Genomic DNA, 25,438 nt, shown 5'->3' with positions numbered 1-25,438 from the left:
GTCAGAGCAGTCAGTGCTGGTAGCCGGGCACCATAAGATGGTGAAATTTTGATAACTTTTTATCACATTCATCCTCAATATATTTGTGGTCATATACTTACGTGACAGATTGGTGATTATAGGAGCAGTTATCTGCTGTGGAAGAAAACAATGTTGCACCTCCTATGTGAGCAAAAAGGAAGTGCGTGTATATAAGTGTATTGTGTGTACAGGTGTTTTGTTTATTTGAAAATTCTGATAGCTTGGAGGATATGTGGGAGCTGTACCTTTTTAAAATTGTCACACTTCCAGGTATATGAAATCAGATTTAGCTGCATTCTCCTACTAGTGTTAACTACTTAATTAATACAGAAATCCTTCATTGTTATCTTAGAAGGGGAAGTTAAAGTAAAATGAATTTGCTGTTTTAAAATATACTTATGACGTATGTATGCTCTTGAGCTATAGTATTATATGAGCCTTACTGGTAATGATAGTAAGTAGATGTTTGTATTTGTTAGTTCCCACCAATCTGAGACAAGTGTACTGAGCAAGAAGGAGAAGGCGCAGGTTAAGGTATAATCAAGTATATTAGCTAACTTTAGCGTGTTACTTTAAAAAAAAAAAAAAAGCCCAGAATCACAATTTTTATTTAAATCCGTACCAGGGTTGATGATTACGTTTAAATGAAACTACATTTTATATAGTATGCATAACATTTGAGAAACTTCCTTATGCAAGTAAGATACTGATAATACATAATTAATCAGAAAGATAGATAGTAGTGATTTTTCTGTTACAGTGAGGGGTTAATTTAGATATTTTATGAAATGAAAGGGTTTCGAGGGTGTTTAAGGATTTAGGTTTTATTTAAAATCATTGTTAATACACCATACACCTATTCTGAAGACATGTTTTACTTAAGAGTAGTCAGAAGTTGCCTGGTTGGTCCAGTTTATTTTTTCTGGTTCACTTGTCAACATAGATCATGTCACTAGACATCTTTAAAAAAAAGAGTGCAAATAAAAATAAAAATTTGTGCCTTCCTGTTTCACCATTCCCAGTTGCAAGAATTAGAGACAGAGAGAGCCTGATCTTCAAATTATAATCAGTCTTTTGAGTAATTGATAGCTGACTGCTCTCATTCTGCTGAGAAGTGGTTAGTTTAGTTGCATTATATAAATATTACATTATGAGTTTTATTGAATCACTACCATACGTAACTGTGGGCTTTCTTTGTTGTAATAGATAATGTTTTTTAGTAGATAATTCTTGATGTTTTGTACATTACTTTCACATCAAATTAGTGAGGAGTGGATCTTGATAAGTATAGGATACGTATGTAATGGATTAGAATCTCAAAATTCTTTTGGTACCTTGGTATAACTTGACAGTTTTTAATATATGTAGACCTATGCTTGGCAAAGTAGAGGGTCAGCCAAAAAGAGGAAGACCCTCAGCGAGATAGATTGACACAGTTGCTGCAACAGTGGGCTCAAGCGTAACAACGACCGTGAGGATGGTGCAGGACCAGGCGGTATTTAGTAGTGTCGTACATAAGGTCGCTATGAGTTGGAACCAACCAATGGCGCTTAACAACAATGAATATTTATGAAATAATTAGAATTTAGTTATGTTGCAACCTATAGAATTGTGCTTTGTAAACCTACTAAATGCTTTCTTGAATTTTCTCAGAAAACCCACTTCCTCATTCTTTCCTCACTCCAATAGATAGTTATCACTAGTTTTAATGAGGTAAATAGAAATGTGATATCATATGCATTAAAGAAAGAATTGGGATTACACACAACAGTTGTTGGATATGCTTTATTATGCATTGCAGAAGCAATGTGATCTTTTTAATGTTTATTTAAGATTCCTAGCCCTGGTGGTACAGTGGTTAAGCACTTGGCTGCTGACCGAAAAGTCAAGGTTCACACCCACTAGCTGTTCCTTGGGAGAAAAGACCTGATGATCTGCTCCCGTAAAGATTACAGCCCTAGGAAGCCCTATGGGGCAGTTCTACTCTTACCACATGGGGTTGCTGTGAGTCAGAATTGACTTGGTGGCATACAACAATAACAACACTTAGAATGGTAGGTAGAGCAACACATTGTTTTGTACAAAGTGCTGTCTAGGCTCAGCAGGCAAATGTATTGAGCTCTCTTGCTCATGTTTTCTATGGGAGCGGGAGGGAGGAGTGCTATGCAATTGTTGATTTAATCTAATGAGTTACTTCCCAAAAAGAATGAGACAAAGACAGATATTTTAATCAGTGTTTAGTTGTTGATACAATTTTGAAAGAATTCTAGGGCATCAACGAATAAAATTTACATTTGAATATTGAGTGCTGTGTATCTCTTACTAGCCCACTTAGGTATTTCTTTTTTGAAGTGTCGTGAACTATAGACTAGTTAGGTAGTCAACATTTAAGCTTAAATCTCAGCTCTGCATGCTGTTTAATTATTTTGGACATTGGGCAAGTTGCTTTCTCCAACTTCAAAATGAGGCCAGTATGTGCCTTGTAGGATTATTTTATAAGAATTAAATAGGATAATGTATAAAAAATGTATAGCATAGTGCCTGGCACTTGATAGACATTTGTCAGTAGTCACTGCTGCTATTAATAGCCATTACCACCACCATCTTTTTTTTTTGATACTTGTCCTATGCCTTCATCAGATTTTTGGGAATATCTTTGCATCTCTGATAGAACCAAGCGTATGTTTCATATATATTAACCTTCAAGAAATATTTGATTAACGAATAAAATAATAAACGCTTGGACATCTTTTTGATCAGCATAGGTCAGAACAAGATTTTCTTCTTCATGATGAAGTTTTGTTAATATAATTGCTATAATGTCATATAATTACATCTTTAGATGTAAACACATGTAGAAACCTTGCTGAATTGACTTCTTAAAAATCAGAAAATATTCATATGAGTGTGTAGAGGGGACTTGATGGGATTGTCTGCAATTTTACTGTTTTACTGATGAGTGCAGATGCTTAGTAAGTTGCTCAGGTCCCATATGCTACTTCCTGGTAAGATGGGACTTGGAATCCAAGCCTCTGTAACATCCTTTATTTTGATCTGGCATAAAGTAGTCAACCTTAATTTTACCAGCCTAAGCTTTCATTCTTGTGTGTACTTTTCATTGTGAGACTGGCTGGACTTCTTATGCGATAGCATTAACTATCTCACATTTTTCATGTAATGGCAAAATTTGTGTTTTAATCTTTTTAATGTTTATATTTAAATATTTTCATTTTTGGAGATTGATTTTTTAATTCAGTCCCAGTATGGTTTCTTATGAGGGACCTTGTAATTTGTATAGCTGACAGGTTATGAAATGTACCTATTCAATTGGAACTATGAATTTGAGGTCTGGGTCACAGAGGATGCAAAAATATGATTGTTTTAGCAGTCAAGCCTAGATGTGCTCCACACCACCTCTTGGGACCTGAGGGGTTTTCTGAGTGCTGCAGACTGTCAGACTGGGGGTCTTCGGTTAGTTGTCTTTTGAGAAGCATCCTCTCCATGCTACCCGTCATCCTCATCTGATAAGTGTGCTGCTTGTTCAGAGTGGGCATTTAAGGCCTATTTAGGGTATACTGGTTTTGTTTAGGAAACCCCCAGGCACTCCTTGGAAACTCTGCGGGACAGTTCTGCTCTGTCCTAGAGGGTTGCTATGAGTCGGAATTGACTCGACGGTAGTGAGTTTGGTTTTGTTTTGATTTTGTTTAAGAACCATTTTAAAGTACACATTTTGTTATTTCTGGGTACAGGTGTTTAGCAGAGGATTTCTGTTTTCACTGTTCTTCAGTAGGGTTGAAGTATAAGTCATAAGGAGACTTCATGGCACCTAAAATAAAAAACAAACAAACAAAAAAAACCTTACTGTGGAGTGTATCATACAGTTTATTTAGTTTTTTTTTTTCTTTCTTATTTTTTCCAGGAAATTTGGTGAGCGGCCTCAACCTAAACGACTCACTAGGTAAGCATTATATTAGTCACCCTTTCACTCAAACATTACATTAGAATGTAGGTCGTTTCATTTTAGAAACAACTACATTAGTTACACTTAAGTTTATTCCCATTCTCCCACCACCCCCCCCAAAAAAAAAAAAAAAACAGGATAAGAGGATATAGTTCAAAAGGAAAATGAAACCTTTTCAGTAATTAATCTTGAGTATTATATGGTGACTGTAATAAGGGTCAAAATGTAAAAGATAGCTTTATATCTAGCTTCATTTAGCCAATCATAATTTGTTGATTACAGGTGAGATTTGAAAGATATTTAATGAATGTTTTTTGCAAAAGTGTTTCAAAGAAAACACTGAAAAATTTTACTCATTTTCAATGAGAATATAAATTTTATGCTGTGTTCTAATTATATAAATTAATTTTAAATATACATTTTGATTTAAAAATGTAAATTATAAAACTGTTAGTCTTGAAAATGATGCAAAATTTCTAACATTCAGAGGTTGTAAAATAAAAAGACACAGTTCCACAAATCCTAGAGTTAATTTTAACCCTGCATTATTAGCTGTTTTTCTTTTATATTTTTCAAGAAAATTGTATGCATATATAAGCATATGTCTGTCTTTTTCTTTTTTAAACTCTACTGGGATCATACTGTACTGTTGTTCTGTACCTTTTAACCCTAGTTAAAAGTGCATCTTCTGCCTCATTCTCTTCAATGGCTCCATGGTTTTCCATTGACTTCAGATCACTTTTTATTTAATATTTCACATTGATGTCTATTTAGGTTGTTTCCAAATTATTACTGTTATTTAAAAAAAAAAAGCTGTTGCACTCAGAGTGATAGGGACATGTCAGAAAGACACAAGAGCCAGTTTGAAGGTTGTTCTGCTGATCACATTTGGGGCTGTTTGATTATCAAAACAAATAATGATAGTTATAGATTAAAACCCATAGAATAAAATGACAGTTTAGATGTCTTTTCTGAGATAAATAAATGAATCAGTAAATTGGGGAGAGAAAGTTGCTTTTCTTTACAGAAGAATGCCATTTAAGAAATGTAGAATGAATGATAGAATTAGAGAACTAACTGTTTGACATCTACCATAGTAATAATTGTTTCAGGCAAAAATCATGAACAGATGTTGAAACCATTGGGTTAAAGTTTTATGAGAACAAGATATTTACATAGTCTCAAAGTGTATCATCACAAAACATGTATTGATTATAAAGGGAAAATATAGTGATGTTACAGTGAAGAAACATGGCAGACACCACCTTAATACAAGATCTAAATTTACATCACCAGTAATGGACAAATAGATATCATGTGCATACTGAGAAGGACACAGTGTCACTTTACAGGTATTCTTGCCAAAAATGCATAAGCTAAATCTAAACATGAAGAAAACATCAGACAGACACAAAATAAGAAACATTCTACAAAATAAATAGCATTTACTCCTCAAAAATCTTAAGGTCATGAAAGACAAAGACTGAGGAACGATTGCATGTTAAAGGATACCAGAGACATGACAATTAAATATGAATTGTTATCCTGAGCCACGGGATAATTTTTTCTTTTGCTGTAAAGCTAGGGTTGGCAAACCTTTTCTATAAAGGGCTAGTTAGTAAATATGTTAGACATTGTGGGCCACACTGAGTCTGTTGTGATTACTCAGTTCGGCTGTTGTATCCTCAAAGCAGATGTAGGCGATATGTAAATGAATGACCATGGCTCTGTTCCAGCATAACTTTATTTACAAAAACTAGTGGCTTTCCAAAATCAGCTTTCAGGCAGTAGTTTCTCACCCACCTCTCTCTCTCCCCAAAGGACATTAGTGGGACAGTTGGCAAAATTTGAATAAAATTTATAGAGTAGATACTAATATTATGTCTGTGATCGTTGTTTTGTGGTTGTGTAAGAAAATGTCCTTGAGATATTGTATAAGACCACTATTATAAGAACTCAAGAAAAGGTTTAAACACAGAAGAAAACATTCTTTGATGGTTTCAAGGGTGAGGAGGGAGGGTGAGAGTTTATTTACTAACTAGATAGTAGATATCAAATTCTGCCTATGTGAACCATGTTGCATCAAGACTTCAAGGTACAAAGGAGCCCTCTTGGTGCAATGGTTAAGTGTATGGCTGCTAACCGAAAGGTTGGCAGTTCGAACCCAGTATCCACTCCACTAGAGAAAGGACCTCACGATCTGCTCCTGTAAAGAATTTACAGCCTACTTCCTTAAAAAGCTAGAAACAGAAGTACCATACGATCCAGCAGTCCCACTCCTTGGAACATATCCTAGAGAAAGAGGAGCCGTCACACGAATAGATACATGCACACCCATGTTCATTGCAGCACTGTTCACAATAGCAAAACGATGGAAACCACCCAGGTGCCCATCAATGGACAAATGGATAAACAAATTATGGTATATTCACACAATGGAATACTATGCAACGGTAAAGAACAACAGTGAATCTGTGAAACATCTCATAACATGGATGAATCTGGAAGGTATTATGCTGAGTGAGATTAGTCAATTGCAAAAGGACAAATATTCTGTGAGACCACTATTACAAGAACTCAGGAAAAGGTTTAAACACAGAAGAAAACATTCTTTGATGGTTACAAGGGTGAGGAGGGAGGAAGAAGGGTATTCACTAACTACATAGTAGATAAGATTTATCTTAGGTGAAGGGAGGGACAACACACAATACAGGGGAAGTCAGCACAACTGGATTAAATCAAAAGCTAAGAAGTTTCCTCAGTACAACCAAACACTTCAAGGGACACAGTAGCAGGGGTGGGGGTCTGGGGACCATGGTTTCAGGGGACGTCTAGGTCAATTGGCATAACAAAGCTTATTAAGAAAACGTTTTGCATCCTACTTTGTTGAGTGGCATCTGGGGTCTTAAAACCGTGCCAGCGGCCATCTAAGATGCATCAATTGGTCTCAACCCACCTAGAGGAAAGGAGAATGAAGAACACCAAAGACACAAGGAAAGTATTAGCCCAAGAGACAGAAAGGAACACATAAACCAGAGACTTCATCAGCCTGAGACCAGAAGAACTGGATGGTGCCCGGCTACCACCAGTAACCACCCTGACAGGGAACACAACAGAGAGTCCCTGATAGAGCAGGAGAAAGGTTGAGTACAGAACTCAAATTCTAGTAAGAAGACCAGACTTAATGGTCTGACTGAGACTGGAGGAACCTTGGAAAGCTTGGCCTCCGGATTCTCTATCAGCCCAGAACTGAAACAGTTTCCAAGGCTAACTCTTCAGACAGGGATTGGACTGGACTGTGGGACATAAATTGATACTCAGTTGAGGAATATGCCTCTTAGCTCAAGTAGATACAAGAAACTAAACGGGCAGCTTCTGTTCGGAGGTGAGATGGGAAGGCAGAGTGTTAGGAGCTGGTTGAATGGACATGGGGAATCGGGTGGAGAGGAGGAGTGTGCTGTCACAGTATGGGGAGAGCAATTAGGGTCACATAACAAAGGGTTTATAAATTTTTGTATGGGAGACTAACTAGAAAAGTAAACTTCATTTAAACTACAGCAATAAAAAAATAAAAGAAAATGTCCTTGTTTTTAAGAAATAAACTGAAGTATTTTGGATAAATGGGCATTATATCTGCAACTTACTCTTAATGGTTTAAAAAAACCATAATATGCAAATCTAGTAATGTTAACATTTGGGGAGTCTGGGTGAAAGGTAACTAGGAATTCTTTGTACTACTCTTGCAACTCTTCTGTAAGTCGGAAATTATTTCAAAATTAAAAAAAAACTTTAAATTACATTGCACAAATAGTGCAGATCAAGTAGGCTGGGAATATATAACTTGTCTCATAGGTTGAGATAAATATAGTTTTCAGTTACTGTTTATATATATAACCAAAACCATACCCATTGCTGGCGAGTCGATTCCAACTCATAGCGACCCTATAGGACAGAGTAGAACTGCCCCATAGGGTTTCTAAGGCTTTAATCTTTATGGGAGCAGACTGCCGCATCTTTCTCCCATGGAACAGCTGGTGGGTTTGAACCACCAACCTTTCGGTTAGCAGCCAAGCACTTAACCACTGCACTACCAGGACCCCCGTATTAGTTTCCTAGCGTTACCATAAACAAAGTACCACAAACTGCACAGCTTAAAACAACGGAATTTTTTCTCTCACAGTTCTGGAGGGAGGCTAGTAGTTGAAATCAAGATGTCAGCCTGTCCACATTCCCTTCAAAGAATCTAGGGAAGAATCTTTCCTGGCCTCTTCTTAGCTTCTGGTTGTTGCTGACAATCCTTGAAGTCCTTAACTTATAGAAGCATCATTCTAATCTCTGCCTCCATCATCACATGGTTTTCTCCCCTGTGTGTGTCCAAATTTCTCTTTTCTGTGGACACCCAGTCATTGGATTAAGGCCTACTCTAAACCAGCATAACCTCATCTGCAAGGGTTATAACTGCAAGGATCCTATTTCCAAATAAGGTCACACTCACAGGTTCTGGGTAGACATGAATTTTTTGGGGATACTGTTCAGCTCAGTACTAAACCCACTGCCATTGAGTTGATTCTGACCCATAGTGACCTATAGCAACCCTATAGAACAGAGTAGAACTGCCCCATGGAGTTTCCAAGGCTGTAAATCTTTACGGAAGCAGACTGCCACATCTTTCTCCTGCAGAGCTGCTGGTGGGTCAAACCGCTGACCTTTTGGTTGGCAGCTGAGTGCTTTAACCACTGTGCTACCAGGGGTCCTAACTCACTACTAGGAGTCAGCAAATGTTTTCTGTAAGGAGCCAAATCCTAAATATTTTAGGCTTTGAGGACCACATAATGTCTCTGTTGCATATTCTTTTTCTTTTTTTTTTTTTTTTACAACCCTTTAAAAATGTAAAAAGCATCCGTATCTTCCATGAGGTGAAAAAACAGGCTGCTGGCATGCTTTGCTGACCTCTGGTCTCTAGTGGTATTTCTTAAAGTATACTCTGCAGATTTCGTGTATGTATGTGTGTGTGTGTGAGAGAAATTTAGAAATACTTGAGTCATTCAAGTTAGATAGGTTTCTTTACTATAAGACAAAAATGTTCACGTAGAACTTTTATTTGGAATTTACAGAGATAGTACAGTTTGAGAAGTTCAGGGGCTGAGCCTGGTGATAAGGATGCTTGGCTGAAGTTAACCTCCCATTTTTGTGGTCAGTTTTAATTCTCACCTGCCGCAGGTGGGGCTGGCTATGATTAGCTCCCAACTCAAAACACTTCCTCCCCTGCTTCCCCCCCGCCCCCCGTCCCCCCCAGGTCTTAGTTTAAATCCTTACCTCTTGGACCAATGGGTAGGCATGTGTGTGACTGGTGAGGAATCAAAGGGGTCTGTTTTCGAAAGAATGTGTTTAAAGGATACTGGAAATCATTGTGACCTAAAACTATTGTGATTTGTGTCCTAGAGGGAGATACAGTATGTAGTATTTTCCAGATATGTTGGACCTCAGAACCGTTGTTACTAAGGAAGATTTTGTTCTAAGGAATTTACTTTGAGAAACACTATGGATCAAATCCACACTTACTAGCGTGGCACTTTAGGCATTACCACATCTCATATCACCCTATCTGTCCAAACTCATTTTTGAGAATTCCATGTGTGCTGTGCTTGAACCATGTAGAAGGTACCTAGTTTGATAGCGACTAGATTTTTATCTCCTGCATCTTGATTTTCTCTTGTTTATGTTTTTCTAGCTTATTATAAGCCTAAAAAACACCAGTAGTAAAAGCTGTTTTTAAAAAATTAAACCTGTTGTCGTTGAGTTGATTCGGACTCACAGCGACTCTATCTATAGGACATAGTAGAACCGTCCCATAGGGTTTCTAAGGAGCACCTGGTGAGTTGGTTAGCAGTCGAGCTCTAAACCACTGTGCCATTTATTTTGTACTTCAGTAGTTGCAGTTATTGATTAGATGAGAGTGTTTCTTTAGAAAAGAGCCAGGGCTGGTGAAGGAATTATCATATCATCTTTGAACATTAATAAAATAACAAAGTTTATACCAACAGTGAGGTTGGAGACTTAATCGCTCCCGTGACAGTCTCAGGCAAGGACCCTGACACCTATGTATGTACCATATCATCTTTTTATAAATAAAAACATTTTTTTCAAATTTTTAAAAAAATCCTACCAAGAAACAAACTTTTCTACCTTACCCTCAGTTATTTCTGTATTCCAGTTCTTCCCTTTTTTTTTTCCCTTTAACAGCCAAGATTTTTCAGAAACCTGTGTTTGTTCGTTGCACTTCCTTGCCTCCCATTCATTTCACAGCTTACTTCAGTGCCTTTCCTCACCGCAGCCTCTACTGAAAGGATTCTTACTATGTTGTCCAATTAAGTAATTGCCAAATTTTAAATCTTTATTCTACTTGAGTGTTTTGTAATATTTAATACCATTCACTGTTTTCCCTTAATTTAAATTCTCTCTTGCCTTGATTGTTGGGACCAAGTTCTCCCACTTGCTTAATCCTTTTTCTCAAACTTTATTGCAGACTCCTGTTCCCCAGTGGCGAAACTAACAAAAGTAGGCCCATTACAGACAGCACAAGAGCTTATTTTACAGTTCATGATTGTGTTTCACTTTGGCATTCTTTTTGTGAATTTGTTTGTAGTCTAAAAAAACTTTGAGAGTTATAAAGCGAAACACGGCCAAAAAAATTGCAAAGACAGTGATAAGTTTACCCGTGTTGTAAACAAGATTAGAATGCCATTTGCCATGATTTAATATTAGTAAAATTATTGATAAATTAAAAATATTGATAGAAACAAAATTTTCCACTTTTCCAATGCTCCATGATGTTTTCCAAGTAATTTTTCATTGGTTTTAATTTGGAATGAATATTTCATAGTTGAATCATTAAAAATGAAATTAATAAAGAATATACTTCAAAACTTATTCTCAGAAATTTAGAGTAACTGTTCCAGCAAATTTATGAGCTTTAAATTTAACAATTTAACCTTTTTAACAATTCAGTAATCTATAGTAATTCTTCTGGTAAGTATTCAGCACCTAGAGTATGTTTTTCCAATGATAAAATTTCCCCTATTTCTTAAAAAGACAAAGATTTGGCATCTTACTGTTGGAATATTTTTGGTTTCCTCTAATCATTCCAGGTGGTTTGCTATATAATTATGTATATTATTATGTAGTATATACCTACCTCCCCAAAACAAAAGATACAAAGATTTCTCTGTCCCTTCTACTACCTTCTTTTCCCTCCTTCTTAGTTTGTTGATCTTTTCACTAGTTTGTCTTATGTCTATGTTTTGCACAGTGGTTAAGCGCTCAGCTGCTAACCAGAAGGTTGGTGGTTCGGACCCACTAGCCTCTCGGCAGGAGAAAGATGTGGCAGTCAGCTTCTGTAAAGATTTACAGCCTTGGAAACCTTATGGGGCAGTTTCACTTTGTCCTGTAGTGTCACTGTGAGTCAGAATCAACGGCAGTGGGTTTGGTTTTTTTGGTTCTAGCCACTAGAGTTAACTAATTCTATTCACTAGAATTGTTGTGAGTTGCCCTTGAGTCGATTCTGACTCATGGTGACCCCGTATGTGTCAAAATACAACTGTGCTCTATAGAGCTTTCAAAGCTGTGACCTTTTGAAAGCAGGTCGCCACCCTGTCTCCCAATGTGCCTCTGGGTGGGTTTGAACCACCAACCCTTCAGCTAGTAGTTGAGCACTTAACCACTTGTGCCACCAAGGGACTCCTGCCACTAGAATTAACTAAAAAGCAAAATTAATTATATGTTTAAAAAGCTTCAGGGTTTCTCATTGCTTGTAGTATAGATTGAAAATCCAGGTTCTGTAACACGATGTTTTTCTGTAATGAGACGGGTAAAATTGAATGATGGTATTTTCCCAATTCTCTAAGAGAGAGAATTTTTTAAAAACTTTGTCTCTCCCCAGATCTCTCAGAAGGTTTATTACTTGCTACCACTGTTTTTGTAATCTACCATAAGGTGATGTTTGAATTCGCCTACCCTTTTATACTTAGTATTTGAAGTTTACGAATGTCAACTTTTAAAAGCATTTGACAGGCCTTTCACAGTCCGGCTGCACTCATCTTGTCAATTTTATTCGCTGCCATGGCTCACTTTAGAATCTTGCAGAATTTGTTTCAACTCCTAATTGCCACTTACTTTGAGACCTTGGGCAGAATTTGTTTCAACTCCTAATTGCCACTTACTTTGAGACCTTGGGCGAGTCATTCAAAATAGTAATGACAAAAAACCCTTTTTGGATTATGAGGATTAAGTGAAATAGTAAATTTAAAGTGCTTAATACAGGGCCTGGCACATAGCAAGTACTCAAGAAGTGTTAGCCAACTGTTGTATTATTACCTTACTCTTCAGCCTGAATCTCCCATGTGCAGGATCATTCACTGCTCCAGGCCCTTGAATGCCTGATTCTTTCCTCCTTCCACTGCCTCTGTCTATTCCTCTTCCTTCAGGATTTAGCTCTTCTAAGAAGCTTTTCCTAGCATGTGTTCCTTTGTCTCCATCCTTCTGTGTGCATAGGCATTCTTCTGTTTGTGCTTTGTGTACATACCTCTATTTTAGGTCATTTATTTATTACAATTTACTAGGTTTCCAAGCTGTCTTTTTCTCAGTGGTAGGGATTAGTTCTCAATCCCAGTGTTACTTGCAGCGGCTTGCACAGTAACAGGTTTTCAGTTAGTAAATACAAATGCTGTCACCTAGGCTATGTCATTTAATCCCACAACCACCTTGTGTTAAGTAGGCATTTTTATCTCCTGTTTCTAGACGTGGAAACTAGAATCTAGATGAGGTTAAAGGATTTGCCCCAGCTACTTAATTTGTAAGTGACAGAGCTGGCCTAGAGCCAAGTTTTGTATCCTTGGTACCGTGGAATGGTGAAGAGATTGGGGTGGGTGTGTGTCAATTGATCTCTTAAGATCAGTAATTAAATATACACTACTTAGTAGAAATGAACGTAGATCATGTTATTTGTCCTGTTTAGTTTGTAGTTGTAATAGAGGAATTCCAAGACATTGTTGTTCTCCATTAGCAGTTTTCCTGTTAGGTTGCTGGTTGACCTCTTTTGTGACCGATTAGTCTAGAATTCCCCACATTTAATAACTTGCTCCTATTGTGTTTCTGTCCTCTTAATACTATACATTCATTGTCTTATTTATAATATAAATAGAATAGCATTTAATTTATTAAAAATATTTCTTGGTGATTATTTTTGAATCTCCTTGTCTTTAATTTTGTGATATGCAAGTATCTCAAGAGTTAGGATTCTGCCAGTTCAGAACTGTGATAGTTTGATTTGTATAGAACTTGCTTTCTTTGTACTAGATATTAGTTCTTAGCAAAATAATTTGATGAGCAAATATACTTAAGAAATTGAACTTTTTATTGAAATTTGCATAACAAATAAGGAGTTGTAATAGTTTGTAAGAATTAACATATCTTTTCCCAAAATTAACTCAGTTTTTTACTAATTTAAAATAGTCTTTATTAAATTTTATTATGTATTTAGTAACATCTTTAAGGGTAATTGTATATTTGTATATAAATAATAGCCCCTTTTTGTCCTTATGTAGGATTGTCATTTTAGAATCATGCTATAAATCTGGCGACTTAATGATTTGTTACGGCTTTTGTATTTGTGAAAACACTGATTCTAATAGCTAGGGGAGAGATTGTGGGGAGGAACTAGATTATTAAAGTACAAATGTATTGGCATGTCATTTTAAAAAGACAATTTCAGACCAAAGTAATAGTGTACATGGTAATCATTGTTATTCTAAAGGTTGTAATTGTGATTTAACTGTGTTAAATCATAAATCCAAAGAACAAGGGACAATTTCTTCTTTTAAAAAACAAAACGTAAAAATGCACAGTGTTTATTGCTCCACTGTATAGTATTTTTTCCATTTAGTTCATGGGTTTGTTTTGCTTTGTTGTTATTTTTAGTTTTGCTTGTTTAAAAAATACTCATAAGCATTCTTACTCATTACAGATAATTTAATTGACCGTAGTAATAAAGAAAAACTATCATCAAAAATTTCACCCCTGTGATAAGTAATATTTATATTTGATTTTAGGGAAGCTATGCGAAATTATTTAAAAGAGCGAGGGGATCAAACAGTGCTTATTCTTCATGCGAAAGTTGCACAGAAGTCATATGGAAATGAAAAAAGGTAAGATTATTGTCTTTCTGATAGTTAATTGTAGCTATCACATGATTTGCAAATGACGTGTTAATATGCACCTCAGAGGATTGTTTCTATTGTTGGGTTAATTTGCAAGCACAAAATGAAAAATAGTGGATTTTTTTCTATAGAAGGGGAAAAACCAAATGAATTGTGGCGTGTTCAGGCCGGAAAGAGCACTTAGTAAAGATCCTCTGGCCAAGATTTCACAGAATGAAATAATTTATAGTTTTTCTTTTGGGCTGCCCGATGTACCGTAAATAGTTCCATGATAAATTATCTGCTTCACAAAGTAGCTTTGCTTCTGGTAGAAAATGTACTTCTATAAGCAAATGCAACCCCCAAAATACCTCTTAAAAAAATAAGAGACTAAACAAATCCCTGATCCTAAAACTGCCTTGAGCTCGGTTTGAGTTGAAGCAGGGGGCAATTGTAAAGAAAGAGCTCGCGGTCCTCTCTACCTTGACCTACCTGTTCAGGTTGTTAAGAAAAACAGCAAAAGTGGGCTGGTACTCTCTCATGTCACCTGGATGTAGGCACTACAAAAATTGCCTATAAATCAGATGGATGTTGTTGTTAGGTACCACTGAGTTGATTTTCTACTCATAGGGACACAGTAGAACTGCCCCTATAGGGTTTTCTAGATTGTCATCTTTACGAGAAGTGCCCAGTTGGCACAGTGATTAAAACACTCAGCTGCTAACCAGAAGGTCGGTGGTTCACACCCACCAGCTGCTTGTAACAACTCATAGCCACCAAAGTCATCCTTATAGTTAGCATTTTGTCCATAGTATCTTATGAATTTCAGCATTGAAAAAATTTTTTGTACAGCCGAGAATTTTTGTTGGGTTTTGTTTTTTCATTTGTTTCCTGCAATTTTCTTGTTAATAGTTTCTTTAGTCTTTGTCTAGCAACAGTTTTGTGTTAAGCATTCCATGCACAAGGATAGCCTGCTTGTCAGGGAAGATGAAATATTTTTTGGATTATCTAGAAAGGCACTAAACTGAAGTAGGAGAAGGAATGGTGGACAACTCATATTTGGGTGTTGGGTTGAAAAGAATGGAGTGGAATCTTAGAGTGTTTGAGAGAAAGAAAATCTTAGCATATGTATAAGAGAAGGGGAAATGTAAATCTGTTATTAAAATTAATTTACATGCTAGAAACAAATTAGGAAGCCCTTTACTTAAATTCATCTCAATCTGAGCGGAAAAGGTAAAGCTACTTAATTATTTTATCCAAGTTTATTAAATTATTCAGGTTTATTAAATTTCTGATTATTTTGTCTTTTAATAAACTTAGTCATTTGATTTAGAGCTAAGTATGGGACAAAGTTGTATCTGCAGTTCTCTTTACAAATAACAAATTATCTTAACTTTCCTTTTCTAATGTATTTATTTAGTTAAATGTTAATATATGATTACTTAAGATGATTTGGAACATAGAAACCAATCAAGATCATGACTCCTTGTTTCAAGAAGTTAATACTGCAAATTCAGTAGCAGTAAGGTAACTTGAGGAAACCCATTAAAGTCACTTAATTTTTTTTTTAAAGTATTAGTATTAAGGGACTGCTAACGTCATCTAGCCCTCTGGATCACTGGCAGACTCAGCTGAGGCTTCTTCCTGGATTGAAGGAAGAGATCTGGTCCCTTACTTATGCTTGCAGTGGGGACACAGTAGAAAGAGAAAGAGGAGGCTGCCTGCCTTCTTGTTAATCTAGGTTCAGGCCTTTCTGAAGTGCCGCTAAGGTATAAAGCACGAGGTAACCTGGGGACGGGACCACACTGGCCGTCTCCTCTTGGCATATAACTCCAGTGAATGATGCTGGAAATATTTGGTCAGAAAATTTTTTCCTCGAATTTTAAATTGTTCTTGATGTTAACTTTTGTGTCTAATAACTAACATTTATTTACATAACTCATCCAGCATCCCATTTACATTTGTGGTTAGTTTTAATGTTTCATCAAAGAATATCTTCAAAGGTTAGAAAGTAACCTTTTCTTAAAAAGATTATTTTGTATATAGGAAATTTTCCATTAAAGATAGAAATAAACCATTTGACATATTAACATTAACTTTGTCTTTAGGGATGTAATTAAGCAGCATTGAAGGTGATAGTGCTGCTGTTGAGACAATTAACAGTGAAGCCATTTGGACAGTTAAACTGTGTTTCTGAAGCCATATTGAGAATGTATATTAATTGAAGTAAATGTGGTGAGCAAAAAATTCCTAAATATGGTACTTTTGAAGTGAATAATTATCAGAGAGTAATGATTCTTTTCTGCAAAGATAGAATTGTGAATTTGGATTTTGTCTAGCCTAATTTGTATGATATATTGGGCAGAATGAAAAGGCTTCTTTGAATCTGTAAGGTATTTTCCAGGCCTCATCTCAAATTTTGAGGAAAAAGTTGTTGAATGTTTCTCTGAAAATAAAGACTGATTGTTTGAACCAAGAAGTGAATAAAATTTTAAATGTGTGCACATCGCCACCAAGTGGCAGAGAAAAGCATCGTCATAGTTGCACAGCTATACCTATTGAGGGATGTGAGAATAAAGGCAGCATTGTTTAATAGAGATATCACGCTTTCTTAGCAGCTGTTAAACTCTGTAAGCTGGCCACTCATTTATCAAGCTTTCTCATTCTAGCACAGTTCTGTCTCAAAATTCAGTTTTCACTGAGTGTTTGGCACAAAGTAAAAACAAAAGGTACATATTCACCAACTGTCCAGATTTTTTAAATCATCCATTTTATACACCATCATAACGATGAATTTTAATTTTTGTCTTTAATTAGATGGCCTTTTTTTTCTTTTCCTCACTCCCTTAAATTTCCTTTCTTTTGTCTGTATTCTTTTTGTGTGTGTGAGTATGTTTGTCTTCTATTTGATTATCGTATTATTACTTAAATGTGTAGAAATGAAAATTTGATTCATTGGGATATTTAAAATATGAGTTCATCATATTACAGAAATAACCTCAATGTTTAGATTATTTTGTATTTGCCTCTTTCTTGTATCACAGCTTAAATAAGGCTAGCTCAGAGACTGTTGAAGAGTCTTTGTTTTTCTTATATTTATTACATGACTGGAAAGCACTTTCAAGAGAGGCCAAAGGGTCAGTGTCTTGAGTGGCAAAGAATTTCCTATCAACCTCTCTAATTTTATACTCTGTTAATTTCCTCCTTTTATCACAGTACTCTTGAGAAAATAAGCACTGTAGTCTTTTATAGTTTTAGCCCTCTTTATATTTTTCAGATGTGAAATGAAAGTACTTTTTTATGGTAACTCATAGAGATTTGACTACTATATTTGGTGCACTATACTAAAACAAGCTGTTTGAATTTCATAGCTAGTGTACCAATTTCCCTGGTGGTGCAGTGGTTAAGAGCTCAGCCACTAACCAAAAAGCCGGCAGTTCTAATCCACCAACTGCTCCTTGAAAACCCTTTGGGGCAGTTCTACCCTGTCCTGTAGGATCACTATAAGTTGGAATCGCCTTGACGGCAATGGGTTTGTTTTTTGTTTGTTTATCTCCTGATAGTATTTTATTGAATGTTGATATTAGTAAATTGGTATAAACCTTTAGGACAGAGTAGAACTGCCCCACAGGGTTTCCAAGGAGCAACTGGTAGATTCGAACTGCCGACCTTTTTTGATTAGCAACCATAGCACTTAACCACTATACCACCAGGGCTCCAACACGAGATAAGTTTCCAAAATTGATGACTTCTCAACCTCCTGAGAGTGTGCCAGCTTAGGTGTTTGAGTCTGTGCCATGGGTGGCTCCCAGCATTAGATGCCAGAAAGATCCCTGGTGTAGACTTGAAATGAACCAACTGCAGAACTAGCCAGCTAATCCAGGCATCCCTCCAAACTTGGAGTGACCTGGAACTGGGCCCGCTACTATGGCTATGACGTTTGTGTCCATGGCTGCAGCACCAATATGCAGGCATGAAAGCTGTTCTGATTCTTTTCAGTTGGTTGAGATCAATAATGAGAAGACTCCAGAGGCTGCACTCCTCAGTCAGCTTGACCCCCGAAGGGCCTACTTGGTCTACGTCCTAGTTACTTCTCTGGCTTCATCTCCTGTTGCACTCCCCTCTTTCTCTCCACTCCAGCTGTACTAGTCTGTGTTGTTTCCTCAGGGCCGATTGTGGTCCTGCCCTAGAGCCTTTGCACTTGCTGTTCCCTCTGCTGAAATGGTCTCACGCCAGATAGCCGCATGGCTCCAGGTCTTCACTTAGGGAAGCTTTTCCTGGCCAGTTCTGGGTCGTCTACATTTCAAGTAGCCCTTACCTGCTTTACTTTTTACGCTCAGCACTTACCACCAGCTAACAGAGTGTACACATTATTTTACTCAGTTATCCTTTTTGTCTGGCTCTGCTATTAGATTGTAAGTTCCACGAGGACAGGAATTTGTATGTGAGTAAGTGTGCGTGCGTGCGTGTGCATGCGTGTGTGTGTGTGTGTGTGTGTGTGTGTGTTGGGGGGTATTACTTTCCTGAGAAGTGCTGGAAGCTGAATTGGTTAAAGGCAGTAATGAAGTTTGATTAAAGCAGTTAGATGTATACTGGTGGGTCAGATCCCTGGCTACTCCCTACCTATCTGATCTATAACCGATTGCCATCGAGTTGATTACAGCTCATAGCACCCCTAAAGGACAGAGTAGAGCTGCCCCTTAGGGCTTCCAAGGCTGTAAATCTTTTTTTCTTTGTTGTTGTACTTCAGATGAAGGTTTACGGAACAAGCTAGTTTCTCATTAAACAGTACACATACTGTTTTACGACATTGGTTAACAACCCCATGACATGTCAGCACTCTCCCTTTTCGACCTTGGGTTCCCTATTATCAGCTTTCCTGTCCCCTCCTGCCTTCTCATCCTTGCGCCTGGGCTTTTGTGCCCCATTAGTCTCTTTTTGTTTTATGGGCGTGTCTGATCTTTGGCTGAAGGGTGAACCTTGGGACTGACTTCATTACTGAGCTAAAAGGTTGTCCAGGGGCCATACTCTTGGGGTTTCTCCAGTCTCTGTCAGGCCAGTAAGTCTAGTCTTTTTTTGTGAGTTAGAATTTTGTGCTAATCAAGGCTGTAAATCTTTACTGAAGCAGACTGCCGCATTTTTCTCCCACGGATTGACTGGTGGGTTTCAACCACTGACCTTTTGGTTAGCAGCTGAGTGCTTAACCACTGCGCCACTAGGGTTCCCCCGATTACTATAGGCATTTGAAGTTTCAGCCCCCTTGAAGAGTTGTTGTTGTTAGGTGCTATCAAGTCGGTTCCGACTCATAGTGACCCCATGTACAACAGAACAAAACACTGCCCAGTCCTGCACCATTCTCAGAATTGTTGCTTTGTTTGAGCCCATTGTTGCAGCCGATGTGTCAGTGCATCTCCTTGAGGGTCTTCCTCTTTTCCCTGGCCCTCTGCCTTACCAAGATTATTACCAAGCACGATTTCCTTCTCTGGGGACTAGTTCCTCCTGATAACATGTCCAGAGTATGTGAGACGAAGTCTCGTCATCCTCCCTTCTAAGGAGCATTCTGGCTGTACTTCTTCCAAGACAGACTTATTCATTCTTCTGGCAGTCCATGGTATATTCAATATTCTTTGCCAACACCATAATTCAAATGCATCAGTTCTTCTTTGGTCTTCCTTATTCATTGTTCAGCTTTCTTTTGCGTGCATATGAAGCAATTGAAAATATCATGGCTTCAGTCAGGCACACCACATCCTCAAAGTGACATCTTTGCTTTTTTTTTTTCTAACACTTTAAGAGGTCTTTTGGAGCAGATTTGCCCAGTGCAATACAGTGCAATACATCTTTTGATTTCTTGACTGCTACTTCCATGAGCGTTGATTGTGGATCCAAGTAAAATGAAATCTTTGACAACTTCAGTATTTTCTCCGTTTATCATGATGTTCCTTATTGGTCCAGTTGTGAGGATTTTTGTTGTCTTTATGTTGAGATGTAATCCATACTGAAGACTGTAGTCTTGATTAGTCTTTGATCTTCATCACTAAGTGCTTCAAGTCCTCTTTGCTTTTACAAACAGTCATGTCACCTGCATATCACACGTTGTTAATGAGCCTTCCTCCAATCCTAATGCCGCGTTCATCTTCATACATTCCAGCTTCTCCGTTTATTTACTCAGCATACAGATTGAATAAGTATGGTGAAAGGATACAACCCTGATGCACACCTTTCCTGATTTTACACCATACTGTATTCCCTTGTTCTGTTTGAACGACTGCCACTTGGTCTACATACAGGTTCTGCACAAGCACAATTAAGTGTTCTGGAATTCCCGTTCAGATTGAATTAGTATGGTCTTACCCTTGGAGAGACATGGCATAAATGTCAAAGTATGTACAGGTCAGTGTGTATAATTGAGTAGAGTGAATTACACCCTACATAAGGACTGGATTGATGGTCTGAACCATGTAAAATATGGGGTCTGAGCTAGGCTTTGAAATAGAGTTTTGTTATTTTCTTTAATTGCCCCAGAGAAGATTATAAGGAGGTCATTCTAGGTGGGAAGTATCTGTGAGGGTGGTTGTTGGCAACTAGCAAAACAAACTTGTTGGTAGTCTGTGCGTTGAAAGAATACAGTGTATTGTTCTTCTGGCATAAAATGTTTCTCAGTCATCCACAGTGCACCAGGTGATTGGGATTTAAGATATATAGACCGTGTTGCTGCTCTCATAGAGCCCATAGTCCAGTGATGCATTTTGCTTTTTTCTTTTACTTAGTTTTATTAATATTTTTGAAAACTTCTACTTGGACATTGCTGTAAGCTATTTTCTAGGTTAATTACTGAATAAATAAATATCCATCACAAAATGTCAGTATTAATAAATACATTGTTTTCAGTAGACCTTAATTAATAACTGCAGATTCTGTGGTAGTGTATCATGTTTTTCAACATGGTAGACAACCTTGAATTTGCTGAACTCCAATAGTGTATAGTCTGAATAATTGAATATTTAAAGAGAGGTTCTCTATTCTTAAGAAGTATCTAGTCTAGATGAATGTACAACTCCAATATAGAGGAACCTTACCTGAACAAATAAGGTCTTTGTGGAAGTCTTGATTTCTGTACTGTGGAAATGATTATTTGCATTACAAAAGATTTCACCAAAAGTTTTCATTAGGAGCTAACTTAGTGCGTTGCAATATGGTTAATGCTTTCTTGAATCTAATTGCATTGTTCCCTCATCTTCAGGTTTTTTTGCCCTCCTCCTTGTGTGTATCTTATGGGCAGTGGATGGAAGAAAAAAAAAGAACAAATGGAACGCGATGGTTGTTCAGAACAAGAGTCTCAACCATGTGCATTTATTGGAATAGGAAACAGTGACCAAGAAATGCAGCAGCTGAACTTGGAAGGAAAGGTAAATCAAGACTATGCTGGGTCTCCCCTAAAGGCGCACTAGGTACCGAAATACAGTTTTCATATTTGTTTTTGTGGTGGTGATTTTTTTTTTTTAATAGCTACTGATAGCAATTTCTTAAATACATAAATTAGAACCAGGAATATACCTCCCAGATTGCCGTTAATTTTTGGATTCATGGAGCAGCTTAAGCTATTTACATCTAAACGTGGCATTTTGCAGTAAGCCTCCCCAGCTTGCTGAACGTTTTAGGAGGCTGTGAATCTGAGATTTCTTTTAGAAGCCAATAATAAATTTAGGAGACAAATTGCTCATTTCTGTCTGGCAGATGCATGATACTCAAATTTTTATGAAATACATAGTTCACTAATGTTTTACTCTATTCTCTTAGTCTTATACTAGAAGCAAAGTGATGCAGACAAAACCTTAGAAGCATTTACTTGGCTTATAAAGATCATAAATGTTTTCCTTAGCTTCAGGGTGGAACAGAACTATACTTTAGACAAGAACAACCACAAACAGTTTTACACAAACTTTTAGAGGATTTTCTTTGATTAATTTGCTAGGGAAATAAATGTATCAACTAGTTTTACTAATTTTAATTGTTTTAATCTGTACCATTAAAAATCAAAAATAGTTCTTTATTCACTTAGAATTTAACTATTATTTTATTTTCTCCTGATACTAAAATTTGGAAACTGGTTAGTTCTGATCTCAGTGACTTCATGAGTCTTTTTAAAAATGAAACAAAAAACGATTTCCTCCTTTAGTACATCTGTATTTAAGTAGCTTAGTGTTTGTTGTATTCTACTTGGCACTAGAGATAGGGTTGGAGGGTCATTGTTGAGGGTGGTGAGCTCTAGGGGATTTGTTCTACCAAATCCAATTGTAGTCATTTTACAGAAACAAGTGAGTACTCAAAAAACCCGTTACTGTTGAGTGAATTCTGACTCATAGCAACCGCACAGGACAGAGTAGAACTGCCTCATAGGGTTTCCAAGGAGTGCCTGGTGGATTCGAACTGCCAACCTTTTGGTTAGCAGCCGAACTCTTGTACTAAGAAACCTTAATATCAGCCTCCTCGAAATTTGGTTGTTTGTGTCTAATTTTTATCAGTAAGACTTGCTGACTATATTTTAAATTAGATTTGGGATAAAACATTACAATAAACATTGTTTCGTCTTTAAAAATAACTACAATAAACATTGTTTCGTCTTTAAAAATAAGTAGCGCAGTAAAAGTATTTTTAAATTATGTCCTTTGAGCTAAAGTAAAAAATAGAGTTTAAGTAGTGGACTGATTGATTGGGCCATACATATTAAAGAAAAACCAAAACCAAACCTGTTGCCATGGAGTCGAGTCTGACATGTCTCATTTTCCTGTTATATACAAAGTCTCAGATTTAATATACCCTAGAGCTGCTGACCTAGCCATTCAATAATGATTAGATCACGTAAGAGAGGAGTCCTGGTGGTACAGCAGTTAAAGTGCTTGACTGTTAACCGAAAGGTTGGTGGTTTGAACCCACCAAGCAGCTCTGTGGGATGAAGGTGTGGCAGTCAGCTTCTGTAAAGATTACAACCTTGGAAACCCTATGGGGCAGTTCTGCTCTGTCCTATAGGGTCCTCTGAGTCAAAATCAACTCCACAGCAGTGGATTATAGATCAGATAGGTATCGAGAAGCCAGGGATTTGAACCACCAGTATATATAACTGCTTTAATCAAACTTCATTTCTGCCTTTAACCAATTCCAGCTTCCAGCACTTCTAAGGGAGGTAAATACCAAACAGGGAGTCCTCTGGGTAGCTCAGATAGTTAAGCTCTTGACTGCTAGCTGAAAGTTGACGGTTCGAACCCACCCAGAGTCTCCTCAGAAGACAGTCCTGGCGATCTGCTTCCAAAGGGTCAGGGCCTTGAAAGCCCTATGGTGCAGTTCTACTCTGCACACATGGGGTGGCCATGAGTTGGAATTGACCAGCAACCAGGGCTTCTAACCCCTGTTTAGAATTTGCATTTCTAACAAGGTCTGGGCTGAGAATTTGCATTTGCACTCCAGGTGATTCTTATGTATCACTTCCTGGGAACTTGTTAGAAAAGCAAATTTTCAGCTGGGAAATTGTTAGAAATACAAATTCTCAGCAGGGCTTCAAACCGGAAGTAAACCAGTGGGAAGCCCTGCTGAGCTGCAGGCAGCTAACAACAATAATACCAAACCAACCAACCAGTAGCATCACCCTTTGCCTTTCCCAGGAGACCTAATCCATTGCTGTTAGTCGATTCCAACTCATAGTGAGCCTATAGGACAGAGTAGAACTGCCACGTAGGGTTTCCAAGGAGTGGCTGGTAGATTCAGACTGCCAACCTTTTGGTTAGCAGCCGTAGCTCTTAACCACTGGGCTACCCAGGAGACCTAGTAATGCCATATTCAAATTCTGTACCCTTAGAGGCTGCCTCGGCATGGAGAAAGATACAATGCTATCTTCCATTATATCTTTCTTCAACTTCTACCATTATATACACTTGCCCCAAGCCCTAGAAATCGGCAGAAGAGGGACAAATATCTGAAAGCTGCATTAGCTATATTTAAAACACCTGCCAGTAGGGTTGTACATTATCTGTAAACAAAAGTTATATATTAATAATTAGTTTTTATGAAAAATAAAATAGAGAAATCTGTATAAAGTAAGCCTCGTTGAGAACCAGTAGAAGGCATTCCAAGCAGAAAGAACAACCTGATTGGTGCTAGGAGCGTAACATATAAGAACATGGTGTGTTTGGGCCAGCAGTACTCAAATCTCAAATCCAAACAGCGGCATACTGCGCTTCAGAAAGAGACACTTTGCTCTGGTCTGCTTCACGTAACCTCCATTCATTTAAAGAAATAATATTTTGTTTTACCAGCGTGTTCACTGAATGATGCACTTAGTCATTTTTGAAAAGGAAGAATATTCATTTTGTATTATTAGGTATTTGTACTTATTTTAAATATTCATTGCAACAAAATTCTAGTATTTTTAGCTAGACTTTTAAGTTTATGGTCATGACATTTGACTATATGTTGGTAATATTTTGGACGTGAGATTTCATTTAATGATGTTTATAATTTGTTAAATGTTCTTTTCTTCGATTTTATTTCTTATATAGTTACAGCTAAGTAAGTTAGAAAATAATCATTTCCCTAAGTAGCACACTTGTGTTTCTCTTATTTTAAAATGTCACACCCTCCACAACTCTCTTGCTATCATTATTTTGTTTTCTACATACAATATTTTTGCAGCATTAAATCTGCTATTTCTTCATTTCAGTGTAGTTTTTATTGCTTAAAGATCATGTTTTCAAAGAATTTAAGTTAAACTGTTTTCATCTTAATTTACATAGAGATTATGTGTGATTTTCTGTTTTAGAATTCCTTTAGCTAATTTAGCTTTTTTTAGTATGTTGAACCAAATGTAATTTTAGTTCCTATTAACTTATTTTCTTAAAGCCTTAATAGTTTTATGAGTTGTTGACTTTTCCCTTTTTTCCTTGTGGGATCCAAGTTGTTTGTGTTCAGTGGCCTCATAGTTCTTTAAAAATAATAGTTATGATAAAGTCATCTGAGGCATGATTTTTGTGGATCTAAATGACTCTCTTTTATAATTAGGGATATACTTTTTTTCCAAGGAGATGTATGTATGTGTTTTTTCCCAAACAAAACAAAAGCCTTAGTGTATAGGTTCTATGGTCTTACCTTCTCTGTTCTTTCTTTCTTTCCTGTTGGCCACTCTGTGTTATCATTTATGCTAGATTTCAGTATTTTTTCTGATACAGATTGTATCCATTAATGTTAATAGTCAAACTACATGATCTCAACA

General features: G+C 37.0%; 1 protein-coding gene across 3 annotated transcripts in view; it reads left to right on the top strand.

The window, feature by feature from the left end:
• RBPJ (recombination signal binding protein for immunoglobulin kappa J region) overlaps positions 1-25,438 on the top strand; it is a 123,556-nt gene that overhangs the window by 79,264 nt on the left and 18,854 nt on the right. For all 3 annotated transcript variants that reach the window (XM_023730231.1, XM_023730230.1, XM_023730232.1), the window contains 3 exons: positions 3,941-3,979; positions 14,089-14,184; positions 21,419-21,584. In XM_023730231.1, coding sequence (XP_023585999.1) covers positions 3,941-3,979; positions 14,089-14,184; positions 21,419-21,584 — 301 coding nt within the window. The remainder of the gene's footprint in view (positions 1-3,940; positions 3,980-14,088; positions 14,185-21,418; positions 21,585-25,438) is intronic.

Source organism: Trichechus manatus, unplaced genomic scaffold (assembly GCF_000243295.1).
Source record: "Trichechus manatus latirostris isolate Lorelei unplaced genomic scaffold, TriManLat1.0 scaffold00034, whole genome shotgun sequence".
In the NCBI taxonomy this organism is placed as follows: domain Eukaryota; kingdom Metazoa; phylum Chordata; class Mammalia; order Sirenia; family Trichechidae; genus Trichechus; species Trichechus manatus.
The sequence above is the reverse complement of the archived record's forward strand: the minus strand, read 5'-3'. Positions and strand labels throughout refer to the sequence as shown.